Raw genomic sequence first — 21624 nt, forward strand, 5'->3', positions numbered from 1 at the left:
GGTAATGTTTTTCTTTGTCCCTGGTCCATGGCATTGATCATGTGCTTGATCAATTTGCAGTTTGCAAACATTGGCTTCTCTAGTTCTCCAGCCAAATATTGTTGCTTTGTGGTTGGTCATGGTTACTGTTGGTGATGCGTGTGTGTGTGTGTGTGTGTGTGTGTGCGCAAGCTGGGGAAAGGAGGAGAGAGATTGGAGTTGTGGTTTGTCCTAATGATTGTTAGCACAACTTTTATTGTATGTGGCCAAGTGGTAAAATTGACTGTAGCCTGCAAAGATAGTGCATACAGTTTGCTGCTAGAAATCTTCCCAACAGGGGAGCAATGCATCATATCCATTAAATGGTGAGGGAGCAAGAGTTTGGACTAAAATCACTGTTTTAGTTGTGAGTCTGCCTCCCACTAGCAGTTTATTCCTGGGCCAGTCCACGATGACTGCAAGCCCCCAATTTTCTCCTCCCTAAAATGATAAATTTGAACCAGATGCTTTCTGGCTGTGGGGCCTTGTGACTAATTGTTGAGACTCATAATGGCCAACCTGTGGTCTGTGCTTCTTTAGTCATGGTGGATGCTTCTCACGATGATGAGAACGTGTGAGTAAACCACAGCTCACGTCAGGAGCAGGGGCGAGTTCTGTAGGAGCTCACACAGTCTTGCTCTGTTTCCGAGCTATCGAGGGCAGTGCCAACAACTAAACATGACTTTCCAGAATATATTATACTGGAACCTCCTTAACTATTTTCCTCTAATTGTGACCCATAAATACCCACTGTAGAAATGAAAAAGTTAGAAAGAAGCTTATCACAATTTACCTCAATTCCACTATATAGAAATAGCATTCAGTGTATTTCCTTCTCAGTCCTTTTCCTATGCATGTGTTTAATAGCCACTAGGTACACTTATTTAGGTGGGTACAATTTATTGTGCTATTTTTATATAACACAGCAAAAGTATTTTCCCATATCATTAAGAAATGCCTCCTCATAAGAAGCGTCATTATTATTGGCCTTAAATTATTTGACCTATGATGTAATATTAAGGACTAATCATTACTGAGTATGTGATCTGGTAGGTACTGTGCTATGTACTTAACATGCTTGTTAATTCTCACAGTGTCCCTGTGAGACAGGTAATGTTATTGCCTCCTGTTTTCCAGACAAGGAGGTGAAAGCTCTGAGAAGTTCAAAAACTTGCCCATGGTTAGTCACCAATGACAAGCTGAAATTTGAACCTGGGGTCTTATTTGTGCTCTTAATCTCTACACTATATTTAACAATTTTCTATTGTCAGACACTTTTCCTTATCTTTTCTATAAATAATAATGTATTAAATATTTTGACATAACTTGGTTTGCATTTGTATCAAATCTTTAGGATAGAATTATAGAGGTTATTGATTCAAAAGAATCTAATATTTTACATGCACTCTTTGAATTTTTTTATTCCACAGAAAATATCCATTTGATATTTTCTATGTTGATACCTTGCTTTCAGTATAACATGGTTATCTCACTTGCATGTTGAATTTGATTACTTTCCAATTTTAATTTGGTGTTTACAAAAAAAGCTCAAAGAATTCATCTGAGTTTCCAGTTGTGCTAGGAACCATATATTTTATTTTAAAGGCTAACAGCATTTTTTAATACTTTTGTATACTTAGTCACCTGACTGGCTTTAGGACACAAATCAGGGATATCTGTGGCAATTTTTAAAATCAGATATCTGTAGCAGCCGGTTATGTTCAAGAAAATTTTATTTGTGATATGAGAAGAGACATTCGTATTAAGACTTTGGAATATTTTTTCAGTATGCTTTGATATTCAAAGTTTGGTATAAGGGTTCTTATTTCTTAAAGTTTAGTGAAATTATTAAAGTGTTTAAAATGTCACTTTTTTATGTGAAAGGAAGGGTCATCCCGACAGTTGTTTTCTGGCACTTTTTGTTCCTAATCACCAATTCCGTCTTTTCTTTGGTTAGGTTTACCTCTGCTGGTTCAAAGAACCATTGCCAGGACTATTGTGCTTCAGGAAATAGTAGGAAAAGGTAGATTTGGTGAGGTCTGGCATGGAAGATGGTGTGGGGAAGATGTGGCTGTGAAAATATTCTCCTCCAGAGATGAAAGATCTTGGTTTCGAGAGGCAGAAATTTATCAGACGGTGATGCTGAGACACGAAAACATCCTTGGTTTCATTGCTGCTGACAACAAAGGTATTTTCAATCTCATTGGTTTGAACAAATAAAATGTTATTTCTGTTATCAGATGAGAGTAAATCATCTTTTTGTTTTGGTAATGTCTACATAAAAGTCTGATTATTGAGGGAAGAAAACTCCTTCCCTCTTCTCGACAGATAAATGTGCATAACCATACAATAAAGCAGAGCAAACCTGTGATAGGAGATCCTGAGGTCACTGTAGCCAGGTTGATATTTGAAATACCTGATGACTGATTGGTGAAGCACCCAATCAGATCAGAAGCTTCAACTGAAACAGAATCCTGGGAGAAATTTGCCATACCGGGCTTCATCCCTTTAGTTGCTTGGTCATAAAGACATCTGGAGGCATCTTGGGGGGAGTGTGTTGGATCAAGGGGGTTGCTTTTGGTGTCCGGGTCAAAGGGATGACACTGGGAGCTTTTTCTCTCTCTTTTTGTACATTATTTTTACTGTTGTTCAAGTACAGTTGTCTCCATTTTCCCCCACCATTCCCCCACCCCGGCCATTCCCACTTCCCGCCCTTGATCTTACCCACTTTTTGTTTTGTCCATGTGTCCTTTTTTGCCAATGATACCTCAGGAAAGGGTTTGATCTCCAAAATACATAAAGAACTCACAAAACTCCACACCAGGAAGACAAACAATCCGGTTAAAAAATGGGCAAAGGACCTGAACAGACACTTCTCCAAGGAGGACGTACAAAGGGCCCAGAGACATATGAAAGGATGCTCAGCATCACTAGCCATCAGAGGGATATAAATTAAAACCACAGTGCAATACCACTTCATACTGGTCAGAATGGCCATCCTAACCAAATCAGCAAAGTGCTGACAAGGTTGTGGAGAAAAGGGAACCCTAGTGGGAATGCAGACTGGTGCAGCCACTGTGGAAAAAAGTATGGAAGTTTCTCAGAAAACTAAAGCTGGAGCTGCCTTTTGACCTGGCAGTTCCACTGCTGGGATTATACCCTAAGAACCTTGAATCACTGTGAGTTTTCAATAGCAACTCATAACTAATCAAGACAGAAATATTTCAGTAGTTTGATAATTGATACAAATATATCACTGAATGCTAGCTGAATAGTCCTAGCCTTTGCTAGGACTATACTTTTTCATATGTACAGCAGGCTTAAACTCCAGGTCTCAAGCTTTCTGTGAACATTATGGGAATGGTAGCAAGCCAGACAATTTTAGTGAAATTTTCTATTAATGTACTCTGGGTATGATTTATATCTTGAGATTTAATATTAACAGCTCCAAACGGTTTAACTTTTTGAGTTTTGTGGAACAAAACAGAAACTTTCTGTTTTGTTAACTAAAGATAACTAACAGTCAACTTTCTGGTATTTACATAATATTCATAAAAGACCTGAATAATCAGGGACTAGGTATAAACTTTGTGGATTACTCATGCTCTCGTTTCTCTTTGTGCATAGCTTTTACTCATTTAACTGTGAGATAGTTTCTTTACAGGAACACAGGGAACAGGGGTGAGCAAATCTCCAGTCAGTCAATTTTTTAAAAATTTGAGTCAGTAATGCATGAAGAACTTTGGGAGGTAGAGCTCATGGCCTTTATCTAAAAAACGAACCATCTCTGGATATCCAGTATTCACCAATACCTATAAAAATTAAAAATCTATGATTATTTTTATCTAATATAATCAGGATCATGAAAATATTCATTATTAATTAGGCAGCAAAAGAGAAGCCTAGTTTATTGTACATTTTGTCTGTGATTTCATTGGCTGATAATTTGTCTTATCTGATTTGCCAGAGAGAAACAGTAAAGAAAAGATGAGCTTAAAAAAAGATTCTTTTCAAATTCTTCCAAAATATATACAGCCTGTTGAAAATGAAACATTTCTTATTAAGCTGTTAAGAACTTCTTTTCCTTCCTAATGTTTACTAAACTACCTACTGGTTTCAGGGGTGTCAAACTCATTTTAACTGGGGGTCACATAGGCCTCACAGTTGCTTTCAAAGGGCAAAAATAATTTTAGGACTGCATAAGTGTAACTACTCCTTAACAGTTAAGGAGTCAAAATTACATTTGGCCCTTTGAAGGCAACTGTGAGGCTGATGTGGCCCCTGGTGAAAATGAATTTGACACGCCTGGGTTAGATTAATTAGCAATGTGGTTAAGGCAGTAATACCTGTAGTAATATGGATAATTCTGGATGGAATAATTTAATCATAATGTTTATTGGATTATAAAATAATATGCACAAGAAAGATCATTCTTGATTTTCTCTTCTTCAGTTACTGGTCTGCCTCTGTCCATGGCTTACTTGTCAGTGGCGTTGTGCTTAATTCCAAATGTCTCTATCACTTTCATCATCACGCATTTTTGTACCTTTTGTAACACTTACAGTTTCACTTTTTAGTCAACTGTCTGACAAAGACATTGATGTGTGAAGGCAAAGATAGCCACTGGTGTTAGGCTGGGAGAGAGGTGTGAGTAAGGGTTTAGTTTTATATGAGGTCAGTGTATTAGTGAACTCTACCATGCTGTGTTGATTTTTTCATTACTAGGAAATTCTATCGCCACTGGATTTGGAAATTAAAGGTTTGGACAATGAGGAGCTCTTGTACATAAAACACTGCATAACAATTCCGTCGCAAATATTCCTTACAGTTTCATTTCTCTGAGCATCAGAACTGGTCAGGACTGCCCAGGTCTATTGTAGGCACTTTATCCTGAAAACTAAAGATAACTGCAGGGACTCTAAGAGCTAGAGAAGTTTTAGGCTCATTTCTCTTCTGCTAAAAATCTTTTATAAGCTCAATTAGCTTTTGGTTAAATGGAGTGAATTATCTGAAAATGTCTAGTTATTGTGTTTGGCTTTTAATAAGAAGCTTTTGGGGGAAATCATCAATTTCATATTTGAAAGGTGAATAACATGAACCCTCTTAGAAATGTTAGAGCTCCTAGAACAGTAAGAATACATTGTGTAAATTTGTTATATTACAGGTTTTTATTGGTACAATCTTTTTTAAAATCTCAAGAGTAATTTATAACACAACACTATGCCTTAATGCATCTCTGTAGTTTCTCCTATAATCTGGTTGCCATTACCAGCAAAGTGTTGATACAGAGGGAATGCGAAAGAGTTGCTTAGTTACAATCTCTGCCTTGCTGCTTCTTGTAGCTATGGTGAGTACATATGACTGGTTGTGATACATCAACATCTTCAGAAACTCATTGAGAATTTTCACTTTACTGACTCAAAATGTAAGCATTTCCCATGAAGAAATTAACTTTGCTTTGTTAATGATCTAGATTTACTTTGAATACCAACATTTATTAAAAGCCTTTAGCTTCTTTCTCAACATATATTTATAGCAACACATTTCTTTTCCTGATAGATAATGGAACTTGGACTCAACTTTGGCTTGTCTTGGAATATCACGAACAGGGCTCCTTGTATGACTATTTGAATAGAAACATAGTGACAGTGGCCGGGATGATCAAACTGGCCCTTTCAATAGCTAGTGGTCTGGCCCACCTTCACATGGAGATCGTTGGCACACAAGGTACGTATTTTCTTTCTATTTTCTTCCCCTTCAATACCAAGATAGAAACGCTAAGTTGTATTTCAGTGTTTAGTTGCACTTTACTTCATTATGATGATCAAATATAAAGAAACACTGAAGGTACTTTGTAAAGCTGAAGATTTTGTCGTCATATCACTGACTCTCATCTGCATCCATGTCATTCCGTGTATCATCCATGATAATATTTCTCTTCCTGGTGACTCCATCTTTGCCATTTAGCATGTATACCTGGGAGATCTTGCCTTGTTGGCAAGTGCTTTGTATTCAGAAAATACAAATAGTTTAAATGTTTACCTTTGATAATTAAAATAATTGGAAAGGGTAATGTGATCTTGAAAAATATTTACATATTATGTACTCGAGGGCCAAGTGATACTCATTGTCTTTTCTATTTATTAAATTAATAGGGAATTGCCACTAGAAAGTCATTAGTCTAGTCAGGGTAATGGTTCTCAAATTCATATTCATGATCCTTTTAATCTCTTAAAAATTATTGAAAATTCCTGAAAGATTTTGTATATGTGAATTATGTCTGTTAATATTTATTGTATTAGAACTAAAATTGGGAACTTAAAAATACCAATTCACTTAAAGCAACAATAATTATTTAACCAATTAAATAGTAACATTAACAATTTTTAAAAATGTACATAATTTCTTTGTAATAAAAAACCAGTCTGGTAAAAATTATGGTTTTGTTTTGCATTTTTTCCCTGAATCTCTTTAATATTTGGACTTTCAGAGCTGTTCTTCATTCAGTCTGTTCTAATATGTTGTTTCGGTTGAAGTATGTGAAGAGAAGCTGACTTCACACAGATACGTAGTTGGAGAACAGTCTCAAGGACCCCGGGGATTTTAGGGTCTCCTCCGATAACAGCTGATCTAGATAGTAGAAGTTTGAAACTTGTTGTATAAGATAATATTTTCTGTTTTTATGTGGACATAGTAATGCTAATTCTTTCTCCATTCAGCAAACATATATTAGTGGCTACTAAATGTTACCTAGTGATCTAGTCACTGGGGACGTGGTGATGACTAAGACGCAGTCTCTGCCCCTATGCAGTTTATAGTCTAGCTGAGACACATAATTAAACATGCATATGAAAAAAAAAAGACAATTTCCATAGTGATAAGAGCTATAAAAAAGGCAAAATGGGACATTCTGATGGAGAATGACTGGGATAACAAAAGGGTGGTCAGAGAAGACTTTTTTAGGTAACATTTGAGCCAAGTCTTCAAAACCCTTTTGGAGAGATTGCATCTTCGGCAATGAAGAAAGTGACTATGCTTTTCTTATGCGTCACAGGTAAACCTGCCATTGCTCATCGAGATATAAAATCAAAGAATATCTTAGTGAAAAAATGTGAAACTTGTGCCATAGCAGACTTAGGATTGGCCGTGAAGCACGATTCAATACTGAACACTATTGACATACCTCAGAATCCTAAAGTGGGAACCAAAAGGTGAGATAACTCACTGTGGTAGCACAGTATGACTTGTGACTGCCCTGTGAACGTGAGTGCCTGGGGTGTGTGTAGGGAGGGGGGCAGCAGGTCCAAATGGGAAATCATTAGGCCCAAGAAGACAAAAAGTCTTCTCTGGGACACTGGGAAATTAGTGGCACAATGGTTATAGAGCAAGGAGAGTTGACACTTTGGTCGTATAGAAAGTAGCATTTGGCCAATGGTGAGGACTGCTGCCTAAGATGGTGGTGTGTTGTTTTTAGCATGCCACATTCTGAGAATACATCTTCCTACAGAGCGGAGGAAAAAATATCAGCAGTGTACATCCTCCACAGCCTTTGTACCTAATAAATGACCTGAAACTCAGGGCTAGTTCTAGGTGCCCAGGCTCTAAACAACAGATACAGAATCAATATAGTGGACTAGAGGTAAGGGAATATTAATTATGTACAAATATATGTATATATATTCAGAGAATACAATAGAGCACATATATGTGTATATATGTACATACCCATATACAGCACGTAAATATACGTATATGTATATAACGTATACATAACAATAATAAATATTATTAGGAGTCCCTCACCTTGCTAGTCTACTATATTGATATATACATGCTCTATTGTGTTCTCTGGATATTGGAAAATATTATGTAACAACTTATGTATTTACCTATAGCTATATTTACCCTACGTCTCCCAGATTGGTGTGTACTGCGTCCAGATTTGGACGCAGTTCCCACTTTCAGGGAATCCACTCTCTGAAAGTTGGGGACAAACCCAGTACACCACACAGGTCAGGACAGGCCCATTTGTAGTGGGATGTCTGGTGTTTTCTTATTATGGCCAGCCTGTGGCCGTAGGGCCAACATGCTTCCATTTCCTTTTATTTGTATTTCAGGCTCTGTGCCACTTTGGCACAATTCCAAGTTTCTTGACCTTGAAATGAGAAACAACCAAAACATTTCCTGGAATTGTTAAAGGCCCTTGAGGGTAGAGAATTTCTAAGCTGGCATAGTTGGCCTCCAAGCCATATTTGAGAATCCAGGCCAGTTCCTCCGAGTCCCTTCACTTGCTTCCTTGGAGACTTTAGTAAGACCCCAGAAACACTTCAGGACAGTTCATTCAGACTGGGCAGCCCGAAGGGAACTCTTTTCTTTTCCTTATAAAAAGCAAGCTTTGACTTGCCTTATCTGACTGTCCCCACATTAGGGACCCTCAGGGAAGCCTTGGATGCTGGATTCCCTTAGGGGGTCTAAAACTTGTAGAAACAGTTTGGGAGTATGCTGCGTCCTCACTGGAATATTCTGAAAAGTTCTCAAAATCTTCCTGGGACAGCCAAGCTCAGTAAGGTCCAATGAACTGTAGATTGCTTTGGTTTGGTCCTGTTAAAACAAAAGTGTACTCTTGTGGGAGCCAATATATGAGATGTACATATTGCTCGAAGCCAATATGTGATAAAGTTGCTCCTTCAGAGCAGATATTTGTGGAATGCTGCTGAGCCCTGGCTTGGAGCTCTGGGCCCATGTGAATAAAACATCCTCATTGCCTTCAAGGAGCTTTCCTTGGCAACAAGCTACTGGTGGAAATTGAGTTTCATTTCTCCTGCTGAGTGTTTTGCTTACTGAATCCCCTCCAGCTTCTACTTTCCAAGTATTTGGCTCCTGGCATTCACGCTCTAATATGAGGGGATGACTCCTAGTTCTATTTAAAATATTTTAAAATTATGATTGATTCAATAACTATGTTATTTAATTTTTATTCTATTATTGTAGTTCAGATCCCTGTGTGAAGTTTAATGTAAGCTATCTCAACTTGTATTTTATATCAGGATTTATTAAGATTGTGTTTTACTGGATTGCCATAAATTCATACAGAATCTGAATAGTGCATGTTTTTAAAGGTATATGGCCCCTGAAATGCTTGATGATACAATGAATGTGAATATCTTTGAGTCCTTCAAACGAGCTGACATCTATTCTGTTGGCCTGGTTTACTGGGAAATAGCCCGAAGGTGTTCAGTTGGAGGTAAGAATTTGCACATATTCTTTGTGTCTGCCTTTCCTTGATATTCTGAATACAACATGTGATGTGATCTTTTTTTTCCTAAGCACTATTTTGAATTGTTTCTTAATATTTAAGAGCATACCTTTTAAGTGGTAAAAATGGACGGTCCTGCATACAATGGAGATTTTATATTATGATTACCACTTAGGTGGGGGTTGACAGTTCTCCTGATATTCTAATTTCCATAATGACACTTTGCGAAGCACTTGAAACTTTTATTTGAGTTTGCATGCAGTTAGCTGTATTTCTATTTTATGCCAGAAACGAAATCCATAGAAGTTCAATGGCTTGTCAAGGCCACAGGACTTGAACAGAAGTCTTCTGATTCTCAGGGTTTTCTTTTCTTTTCTTTCTTGTGATGAGTAATGTGTGGGGGATTAAGTGGAGGTTGGAGGTAAGAAAAGATGAAATTCCTGACTATTGTTCCCAGTAGGTTAGAGATGAATAATGAGAGGAAGAATTTGAGAGAATGAAGCCCTACAGATGCAGTTTGATGGAACTGTTGCCATCAGCGGAGAAAAGTAAATGCTGGCATTAAATGACGTAGAGCAGGGGTGTCCAACCTCTGGCCTGTAGGCACATGTGGCCCAGGATGGCTATGAATGTAGCCCAACACAAAATTGTGCATTTACTTAAAACCATTTTTTTGCTCTTCAGTTTTTATCAGTATTTGTGTATTTAATGTATGGCCTAAGACAACCCCTTCCAATGTGGTCTAGAGATGCCAAAAGGTTGGACACCCCTGGTAGAATTTCCTCTTTCAAGTGACACAGACTTAGGGCTTGAGACAGACATGGTTAGGCACCTTCCTGAACATCTGACTTTAGGGAAGTTACTCAGTATCATTTTGCTCATTTGAAAAATGAAGAAATGATAAAATCGACTCCAATGGCTTTGAAGATTTAATGGATTACTTCAATTAATTTATGCAAAGCTTTTAGTACAGAGCATGCTCCTGGTCAAACATTCAATGAAGGAACTCTCTTTATTAACATGCTGTCACTTTTTGCATTTTGTATTGATCTCACTTTCCCTTACATCGATCTCATTTTTAAAAAAATTGGAAAACTTACAAGTTAAAATTGTATTTCAGTGAGAAAACAAACTTTTCCCCATTGTTTATAGATGAGATAATAAAGCATTCTGGAAGATGAAACTATCTGTAGAAGCAACCCAAATACAGTGGTGTGGGACACGAACCCTTGGATCCCCGAGCCTGGGATTCAGGTCCGGATCAGCCACTTCCTAGCTCTGTGACCCTCAGCAAAGTCGTGCCTCTCTTTGTGCCTCTGTTTCCTTGCCCTGTAAAACGAAGATAATATGGGACCTTCGTTAGTCAGTGGTTTTGGGGAATGATTAGTTTAAACATTTAAAGGGCTTAGGACATGCTTGGCAAATAGCAAGATTCAAACAGGCTGTCATTGTTTTTTAAAATTTAATTGCTATTTGCCTAGATTTGCTTTTTGGTTTTTGTCCTTAGGTTCCTTCAACTGTCAGAATAGTAATGTAATTAACATGATTTGAAGTTCATTTTAAATATTATGCTACCGTCTTAAATATTTTCAATTAAAAAGACTGTAGGTAATTCAAATGGTCTTATGAGGAAATTCTTGAATTCAAGTACTATTCTGGTAACTGAGGTTTAGTCTTTGTATTTGAGACTCTAAATATTAACCTTCATGATGAGACATCCATCTTCATATACTTTGGTTGCTTCTTGGAAACAGTCTCCGGTATAGAAATTCTAAAATCCAAATGTAAGACATTTAGTTTTTAAAGGATTGCCTAACAATTTTCAAAAAGAGAAAGCTATTTTATTTTGGAAAAGTTATTTAATGGAGAAATATACTTTATTCATAAAGCAATAAAGCCATGCTATAAATTTCACAATTAGGTGTTACATTTGAATTACATAATAGAATCAAAATAAAAATTTACATAATTTTCATAATGTAAATTACATTTTATATAATTATTAAATTATATATTTACATATATTTACGTATAAATTGTATATGATATGCAGCATATAATTATATTAAACTATCATTGTATAAAATAACTACATATAATTTTGTATGAATTATGTATAAAATCACATAAACTTTTATAATATAAAATTTTATAAACTTACATGATAACTATTCAACTGAGTGCTTTAAACTTATATATTTAGTTTCATAGTGATAACATAATTTTAATAACCCTGACTTTCTGGTTTTCTGTGGTGACGCTTGTGCCTAGAAGACTTAATTGGCATTATTTTAAAACAAGCATTTTTGTGTATTATTCACATTGGGAGACTTATTGTGCAAATTTCTTATAGGAATTGTTGAGGAGTACCAGTTGCCTTATTATGACATGGTGCCTTCAGATCCCTCAATAGAGGAAATGAGGAAGGTTGTTTGCGACCAGAAGTTTCGACCAAGTATCCCAAACCAGTGGCAAAGCTGTGAAGTAAGGCTAAGTTCTTCTGCATATTTTTCCTATTACAAGTTTGAGGTAGGTTTCAGGGAGGATTGTCAGAGTTCTCTTCCTTTAATCCAGGTGTCCAGTTCATTTCATATATGTAGGTATATCTTTGATTTTATTCCCTTTAACTCTATATATGGTTAAAATTTAAAGTATAAAATATGGTTAAAGGGAATAATATGTATTCTCTATATAAATATATATTTCCATTATATATATATGAAAGTTATGGGGCATTTACAAACCCTGACATCCCAGTGATTTTACACAACAAGACTTTATTTCTTGCTATTCAAAGTCCCCTATAGGTTAGGCAACTTTCAATAACGTCTGTGCTCCATGTGTGATTCAGTAATCCAGGAAACTCTGGCCTTGGGTTGTTATTTCAACACACAGTTTTTAGGTAGTTAGGTCAAAACAAGAGAGAAGCTGGATCCATCCATTTTGTTGCAAAGGGTAAAAATCTTATTCTTTTTTATGGCTGAATAGTATTCCATTGTGTAAATCTCCTAACCTCCTCATATTGTTTTAAATTTACTATTTGTTCATCAGAGCTTACCATCAATTCCTGGGTGTGTGGTTTTGCTCCTCTGGTAGTGTGTTCTGTGTGGGTAAAGTCTTTGGTGTTTTTCTCTCTTAAAGGCACTCCGAGTCATGGGGAGAATAATGCGGGAGTGTTGGTATGCCAATGGGGCAGCCCGCCTAACGGCCCTTCGTATAAAGAAGACTATTTCTCAACTTTGTGTCAAAGAAGACTGCAAAGCCTAATGATGATAGCCGTGTTAAAAGGAAATCTCTTCCAGCTTTCTTTCTCATTTTCCCTCTTTATGTGAATGTTTTTGCCCCTCTTTTGTTGTTGTTGTCTACCTCAAATATAATGCAGTTCAGTATTTAAGTGCTCAAAGGAAGCATGGAAAAATAACTCTAAGATCAAGCAGGAGTTGACTCCATCCAATCTTCATATTGTCTTTAATATATTTTTTAAAAGCAACACATCAACTCATCTATTTAATAAGAAAGCTATTGTAAAATGTAAAATAAGCTATAAAAATAATACATGTCATTTAGGTTTTATTTTACTTGAATTGGGAGTGTATGAATGAATGGAGGAATGTGTTGAGAAAAGCGAGGTGAAAACATATTCATTAAAGATGTGAATTAGAGTATTTTCTGTCTAACCAAAACTTTCCATCACGCAATCTATGGTATCCTCTATTTTTTAAAATTAAGCAGGATCTTTAAAAAAAATAAAGATTGTCCCATGTTTTAATATATAAAACATGGAAAAGTGGATCTGCTTAGTTGGAGGATGGAAGTGAAGTCAGGGTGCCACTTCCTCAGTCCCCCCACCCCTACCTTCCCTTACTCTTTATAATCCATCACAGGGTAGCCCCTGAAGCACACAGTTTGGGAGCCACTGAAGTTGCTCCACTCTCTCATTTACAAATGAGATGCCTGACATTCTGAGACGTGGAGTCATGTGTCGAACGAAGTCACAGTGCTAGTGGTACAGTGGTCTAAATCTTGTGGTAGCCCACACTGTAGAGTTAGCTGGCCTCCTCCTGTCCTTTTAGTTCCAACAGTACTTTTCTCTCTGTGCCAGAGCAACATTGTTCATGATGATATGTGTGGTTTAGTAAAACAGAAGACAAATTGAGTTATTTTTCAGAATCATAATGGACCTGCATGAATTCTTAGGACAATATCCATTGATGTTTTCTTCATAGAAAGTTCATAGTCACCCTATTTGTTAGATAAGGAATAATGTTTTCTAAAAACTTCCAGGGATTAATCAAACTTAAAGATCCATTGCCAGAAGATGTCTTTCAGATGCCTATTACTTTTATATACACACTCAGAAGGGGAAAAAAAAAACAGAAAAGGAAGAGGAGATATTTTGAGAAAAAAATTTTAAAAATCTTAAATGAAGTAAAACAACTAAGTTCTACAGAGAGCATCAGTAACTGTAAATATCTATTTTTCCACCCTTTCAAAATGAGTGAGTGGTTGCACAAGGCTCATGATAATATAGTGTTTATTCTACTTCCTGTGGAGACAGAAGTGATGAACTCTGAATAATACATGGAACATTAAATATTTCCTACAAAACTATAATTGTGCTTTGGTGAAGGAGTTTCACATGGTATCTTTTAATATTCTAAAATACTGTTTTCTAAACTCCTTTCCATAGAACACACTACTACTGAGATGATTGAAGACCAAAAGAACTTTTCAATAGATTTTTAGGAGATGATACTGCCTATTAGTGTGTTGTGCACTTTGAGGAGTAAAGAAATGTTACTTGGATTTTTCTAGACTGAATTTACCAAATTATTTGACCATGGAACCCTTTTATTAAAAGGAGAGGAAACCTTTTACTATCCCACATTTTAGTGTTCTGCAAAGCACAACTTGGGTAACAGGGTTCTGAGGGATACGCACAGACCAGTAGTGCTTATAATTTCTTCCTCTCTGCAAATATGTTACTGAACTTCCATCTTCATTTGACTTGGGTAAGATGTCAAAGGCATCTGATAGCTGTGGTTTGTATATACTTTCATTCTCATTCATGCAATTATTCACTCTTTAATTAATGTGGAGCATCCCATATCTTACTTGCCACAGTATGAGGCCCAACAGGAAAGTTAAAAGATATAGATAGGTTATGCTTTCAGAGATTTTAAAGTCTAATTTGGAAATGAGAACAGGGATGCAGGTGTTTGTGGGGAAAGAAAGTAAATTGACTAATAAGTGTAATAGAATATAGGATGTTTTGAGTTCCGTATGACAAGTTATTTTCAAATTGCAACACATTGAGAAGTACCTTTATTTAGCTATTCCAAAAAATTTAAATCATGTAATCAGTTTTTAAAATTGCATATGTGAATGCTTTTTAAAAAATGTTATATAAAGAGAATGATTTTACTACCTTTATTTCTTATAGATTGTTTTTGCATATATGAGAATGAAATTATCTATTTATTATGGTTGTATTATAGTTTCAAATAAACAAGAATAATATTTCCTTTTTATTTACATGTTGGGTGAGAATGTTCTAACATCTTCATTTGCCTTGTCATTATGTTTATAATTTATTTGGGTGTGTCCAAATATAATTCCATATCTTTATTGGTTCAACTTTCACTCTAGAGAAATCTGTACATTTCTGAGATATTTTTCTTGTTTTTGTGTTGGCTTATTATAATTCCTAACTGAATATCTTTATGTTTCAATTACCAAGTATATTTTTTTAAAGAAAAAGGGTAGATTCTCATAAATGATTAGAAAAAGTTAGAAGTTCTAATTTTTTTAAACTCTCAGCATTAGAAGCAGAAAATTTCCACAAAAATAGGGTGAATTTAGAGTGTTAAGGCAAATTGACTGTATATATATATATACCTATGTTGTAAAACTTCATATTATTTGTTTCTGATGGAGTCATTTTGTGTAATATTTATTTCTCTTGAATTTTTTGAAATGTTGTTCTTAAACTCAAAGTGAAATTGTTCTTTGTTGCTTTGAAATATTTTGGCTTTGGTATAGTATGAAGGCTGGGAAAATGCTGTTTGTGAAATTTCAGTACTGTATAAAGTGGTGATGAAATATTTATGCAGCATCAATCACTTCCTTAAAATAAGGGAAACATTATTTGTTGTCAATATTTCACGCATGAACTTGTTGCCTTATCATCTATATGTGTAACTTGTACAGATTCTGTTGTGTGCTTTCCCCTGTGTCTGAAATATTTGGCATGTCACATCTAGAATTGTTAATTTATGTTCTGACTTGAAAACTAAGTGAAATATGACTGTGTCATGCACTAATTTAGGTGTAGCACTTGCTTTTTGTCTTTACACTTTCAATTAACTTTGCATTTTAAATTCTATGGTTGGATGAAAATAATATCCTAATTGCAGTGTCTGAAGACTTAAAAATAAGCTTTATTTTAAAATGAAGATCTACAATAGATTCATTAGGTTAGAAATTTTATAGTAATTTAATTTTTACTTCAGTAGAATCATAAAACAAAATGAAACAAAACTACTGCCATGCTGGAATTTTGCCACCATGTAACTTACGGGGCAGGGGGAACTCAGGGCTATTTTAGAGTTTATGCAAAAGGACCAGGGCACTGGCTAGCAAGCCACCTGAAAGCAGGGAGCCCGTGTTTGCCATTGTACAAAACTCAATGTAAGATTGCTTTGCAGGAAATAGTTTTTGATTAATTATTTAACATAAAAATGGGAATGTATTTTGCTTAAATAAATTTATTTAAATTATAGACATTTTATTTCCCATTATGAAATTAAGAAAGTGACTACTGTAGAGTTGATGGCAGTTGATGTCTTCAATAATCATTCCTTTAAATAAATTTACAAATACAATATTTTAAGGTACTTGGAAATGTTTGAGAATTAGTATCTTAACATGCTGTTGTCGTGGTCTTTGAAGATACTCTTAATATCCGTTCTTACGTGAAACACACTACTTCTATGTTTGACAATGCCTTGTATTGGCTTCCTCCATAAAGTAATACCTAAACTGGACTTTATGCACTATTTAGTGAAGGCAGTAATCTTTTTGCTCCTGAAGGCTTCTTCTAAACAGGAAAAAATGTCAGTTGGAAAATTAAAAAATTATTAAAGTGTTAAGGTTAAAAAATTTCTACAATAAGCAGTTTTTCAAAAACCTTTCAATGCAAATTTTCAGATATTTGACTTTTTTCCCTTTAGCTTTTTTTAATGTTTCATTATTTTTCTCACCTCCTTTTCCCTAAGCCTTTCAAAATTATCTTTAGTCTCTAATTTAAAAAAATAACAGGTATTCATTTAATCATCCTAGTACTTAGCCTTCTAATGATGGAGAATCTCTTGGTAGTCTAAATTATTTCAGATATGTCACAGAGAAAAACAAAAGCCAGACCTTGGAATTTGTAGAGGATATTAAAAAATTTATAATTCAGTTTCCATATTTTATAGGTGATGAAACCAAGGATCAGAAATTAAATGATTGCTAGTTATTAGCAGAACTCTTGCGAGACCCCAATAGGAACAAACCACCACATGCCCCACCATGCCTGACATTTGCTAGTTTAAAAATGATTAAAATACATCTAGAGCTACCTTAATGTATACTACATAATGTGCCATTTAATGATGATGATTAAATCCTACTCTACTTCTGCTGAAGTAATTTGCTCACTCATGGTGAGGTCAGTGAGAAAAACTAAAATAGGCTAAGGAAGAATTTTAAAAAGCCAGGTAGAGCTGAATAAAATTTAGGACTCGCGAGAATGTGAAATTTCTTAGTGCAAGTAATGATGAAAGATGCCTCCTAACTTTTCTCTCTCCTTTCTTTAAGACTGTTGTTCCTCTTTATGCATTAGGATGGGAGTGAAAGATGATTTGGTAGTTGAATTTGGAACCATATCTACAGCATATTATCTTACTTCTCTCCTAGTTTCTCATTAGCGTATCTTTGGCATTCATTTTTTTAGTACATTAAAAAAGTCTTTGCTGAATTTCCTCGATTCTAAACACTCTGTAATTCCTTTTCTTCTCACACGCTAGCCCTGTCAGATTACTGCACACTGAACTTAACAAGATTTTAATTTCTCATACCTACATATGCGAGTTTGCATCTCATGCTTTCCCTAGTAATTTTTCATTTGGCATGATGAAGAGGGTGTCTGTTAAAGGGAGAGAAGGCTTTCTTTTAAAAAATTAAAAAATATATATCAGTCTAGTTGTATTCTAGCTTTGAGCTAACATGTAAGAAATGTGTCTACATTTCCTTAGTGCTAAATTCCACATGATGGTAACTTGAACAGAGAATGTGAAATATATGTCCCATAATGTGATTGCAAAAGTTTTCCCTGCTATGCGGTGTACTATTGCTTTGTTTTTCTTTGGCCATCTTTTAAAATTAAGCCATTATACCATATAGTTTGAATATAATACTATATTAAAATTAGTTAATAATCCCCATTTTAATATCCCACTAATAAAGGCTGTAAGGATACTTTTGAATTCAGTTGTAGATTTAATACAACATTTGGGAGAGTATCTCATCTTAGGTTTTAATATTTTCAGATATAACTATATTTTCTTATTATTGGCCCATCATGTTATCTGGCGTTTTTCTCTCCAAATCTAATAGTTTTAACTGCAAGACATTTACCCTGGGCTATGTGAACCTGACCGGTAAAATAGCCACTGCAAATGTGAATGATGAGGGAGTTAGCCTGTACTGAGCGTCACCAGGTCTGGCTGGGCAGGTGTGCTCTGCACAAACACCATCAGCTGAGGGGCAGACAGGGGCTGAAATCCAAGCTGCAATCGGTACTGGACTTGGAGATATTTTTATATTTTTCAGGAAATCACCTTGTGTGCTTATATATCTTCAGGAAAGTACCCTGCTTATACATCTTCAGAAAATGAGATTAAAACTTCAAAGTGGTTCTTGGCATCTGAAAATACAATAGGGAACTTTTGAAAAATTAGATTTTCATCCTAGCATTCCTAAGAGAGCAAAAGAAATTGTACAATTTATCCTATTGATTAAAATTTTCAACTCAGACATTCTGCACCAAAACACATTCCCTAATTTTGATATCTCTATTGAGTTTTAATTTTATGTGCAAACTTATTCATTGACTTTGCCTGTAAAGAGGCAATTGCATGCCTAAGTTCTAATGCAGGTGTAGAATGATATTTACCATTTCCCCATTTCCTCCAGTAGGCTAACTACAAGTAAGCAAATATTTTTTAAAATCCAGGTCCTTTTTTCTTCTTTATATAAAGTAAAGGTACCTGAGCCAAAATATTAAATTCCAGCTCATTTCCACAATAACTAGTATCAAGGTCTTCTAGTCTTTGATCCTAGACTGGAGAAAATTATTCAAACTTAATCTGAGTTTCATGTTTTAAAATGTCCTAAAAACAGAAAATTAGATTCAGATCTCAAAAAAAAGAGGAATTTTCGATTGACTTTCAAAGTACTAATACTAATTATACTTTTGATGATGTGACTTTTCTCATATCTAAGAGCATATTACAAATGTCAAAACCATTGCGGTTTGACACTGCAAAACATGCTTTGAACTCTTGAACTACTGTGAAAAAAAATCGCTGTTGTAAAGACTAACTGTAACCTAGATGATACTCTTAAAAATGTAAAATATATTACCTTTTAAAAGACAGGCTCAAATGAATGTATATAAGGAATATGGAGAAATAGGTTTTAAAATCAGGATTGGTCAGTAAATGGTATCAAGAGATAAATAGATGGCAATTTTAATAGTTAAGATTAATTGTTGAAGCTGGACAGAATTCCAAATTCCAAAGAGAAATGAATGATATTCAGATGATTCATTGATTTCTAGTCCATGGAAATATACATTATATATATATACACACACACACACATATAACTTATAAGTATATATATAACGTAAGTATATATAAGTTTAAGTATATATAACTTATTATAAGTATATGTACTTATTTATTTAGAAATAATAGTGTTTTAAATTTAGTAAAAACTCAGTGATAGCCTTCATACCAAAATGTTTAACTTTACCAACAGCAAGTCATAAAAGTATTTATTATAAAGCTTTTTAATATAACCTACCTTTCAGCTGTAAGTACTTATCTGCCTAAATGTAATATTTTTATGTATACATTTTCTGAAAATGTATTGTTTTGTAAAGTGGTAAAGATAATGAATGAAGCACTCCTTGCACTTGTTTCTGTGAAGCATATAGAGTTCTATTTTAAATAAAAAGAAATGTGTCATATTTTGGTTTCTATGAAGTTATGTTCTATTACTTTAAAGTTATATTTATATTTGCATGCAATATTTAGGGGGAATTTTGGAAATTTAAATGTTGGCTTATGTGGGCACTTGAATTCCACTTCCTTCTTTCCTGGAAGAGACACTTTCTTCTTCAATGGCCATTTCTCTATAGGGCACTTAGGATGATAATCTTTGATTCTACAAATGCCTTAGGCACATGGAACCGGATCACCTCTCTGACTTCATTTCCCGTATCCCCCCACCTCCAGCCCTCACTGTTCTGCTGCTTGCTGTCGCTGAACTTGCCATACACACGGGGTCTCTAGTCCTTCTGCCTAGAGTGTTCTTCCGCCAGATATCTGCATGGTTTAAGTCTTTGTTAGAACACCACCCTACTAAACAGACCTTCTTCCCACCCTTTCTAGAGTAGCACTCTTTGTCATTCACTATCCATTTAGTCTTTTCTTTTTCTTTTAAACTCTTTAAAAAAGATTTTATTTATTTATCTTTAGAGGGGAAGGGAAAGAGAGAAGGAGAGAAATATCAATGTATGGTTGCCTCTCGCGAGTTCCCTGCTGGGAACTGGCCTGCAACCCAGGCATGTGCCCTGACTGGGAATCAAACTGCAATCCACTGAGCTACACCAGCCAAGGCCAGTCTTTTATTTTCCTTGATAGCACTTTGTATTAACTGTCATAATATATCATATGTCTTTTAGTATATAGTATCACAGTGACTAAATCCTTCAGCACTAGAATTAGGAGTTACTTCACATAGTTTGAAAATGTAGTTCTAAAACTTTAGGAATTATATGTTATTTTGCACAGTGAGAAATACTGAGTGGAACTCATTACCTCCCGGCCCCCACCAAAAGTCTGTAATAAACCTTAAGGGATAGTTATAAGTGCAACCAAGAATAGTTTAACCAAATTCATAGTGGCTGATCCAGAATAAACGTATAAGAAAGTTAGGTCATTTGGTTTATATTTTCAACCCTACACTGATGTTTTTTTTGCCCCTCTAGGACACGATGTATGAGAGGTGGAACACTGTGTTGGTTTTACTTTGGAAGGCAGTTTTCTTAATGTGCTCTTGTTATCTTGCATTATCTTAAGTAGGTACTAACCAGATTGACAAGCCAGATATTCTTGCTCAACAGTCATGAAGTCAGGTTCTCATCTGGCTTCATCATTAGCTTCTTCTTGGAGTTATAGAGAAAAAGAAAGTATTTATTTTACATCAATCTAGATTGTGAAACTTATGCATGAAATTTAAAAAATGCTGTAGATTCAGCAAAAACCCTGGTAGTGATTTTTCTTCCATTGTAATTGTGTAGTAATTCTCCAGCATTTTGATTTTTTAACACTAATGTGCAAAAGTTGATGAACCTCACATTGTTGACATAATTTACCTAATGAGTGAACTTGAAATTGAATAGTTACTTTATCCCTCCTTAGGATAGCATCCTAGAGATTGAGGGAACCACTAAATCCAGGCTGTTTCATGGGGTGTTCTAAAGTGAGATTTTTAAGAAATGCTGACTTTTAGAGGAAATAAAAAAATGTGTATATATATATATATACACACATGCTGTGGTTAAGGATAATTATTAAAACTTTGATTTCACTACTTTCTTTAAAATCTATTTAATGAGAAACATTTTTCTATAGAGGCTTTTTTATTAGTGCTATATCTAACTAAAATTATAATTACAATTACTTCTATTATTAAAACAGGTTAAAATTCTTTCCCCCTCAAATATTAGCCAACAAATCTTTATCAAGCATTGCTGCTGCTAGTGCATAATATAGCAGTCATTGGCAGTGGTGCAAAGAAAACAATAGGCTCCCACATTTACAAAGATAATCTAGGGAGACAAGGCATGCACAGGAATAGCTATCTAACTTTAGAAGCTAGTAATTCAAAACATATCATAAGGAAGAAATTATTAAGGCTGAGTGTAAGTAAAGATATTGAGGTATGAGTTAAGTTGGAAGATTCAAGACAATGGACATGTTGATGTTGAAGGATAGGAAATATTTTTATGTGTTATA

At 35.0% G+C, this 21624-nt stretch overlaps 1 protein-coding gene across 2 annotated transcripts in view; it reads left to right on the plus strand.

Annotated features, from left to right (window-relative positions):
* Positions 1–14666, plus strand: part of ACVR1C (activin A receptor type 1C) — a 71943-nt gene extending 57277 nt beyond the window's left edge. The window contains exons 4-9 of one of the 2 annotated variants that reach the window (XM_037044672.1): positions 1976–2206; positions 5578–5745; positions 7073–7229; positions 9138–9262; positions 11628–11803; positions 12416–14666. In XM_037044672.1, the coding sequence (XP_036900567.1) occupies positions 1976–2206; positions 5578–5745; positions 7073–7229; positions 9138–9262; positions 11628–11803; positions 12416–12541 (983 nt within the window). In that variant the 3' untranslated portion in view covers positions 12542–14666. The remainder of the gene's footprint in view (positions 1–1975; positions 2207–5577; positions 5746–7072; positions 7230–9137; positions 9263–11627; positions 11804–12415) is intronic. The other variant, XM_037044673.1, reaches the window with a different exon arrangement.
* Positions 14667–21624: the final 6958 nt, after the last annotated feature.

This window comes from Sturnira hondurensis, unplaced genomic scaffold (genome assembly GCF_014824575.4).
Source record: "Sturnira hondurensis isolate 20B ecotype Veracruz unplaced genomic scaffold, ASM1482457v3 Scaffold0004136, whole genome shotgun sequence".
Lineage (NCBI taxonomy): Eukaryota > Metazoa > Chordata > Mammalia > Chiroptera > Phyllostomidae > Sturnira > Sturnira hondurensis.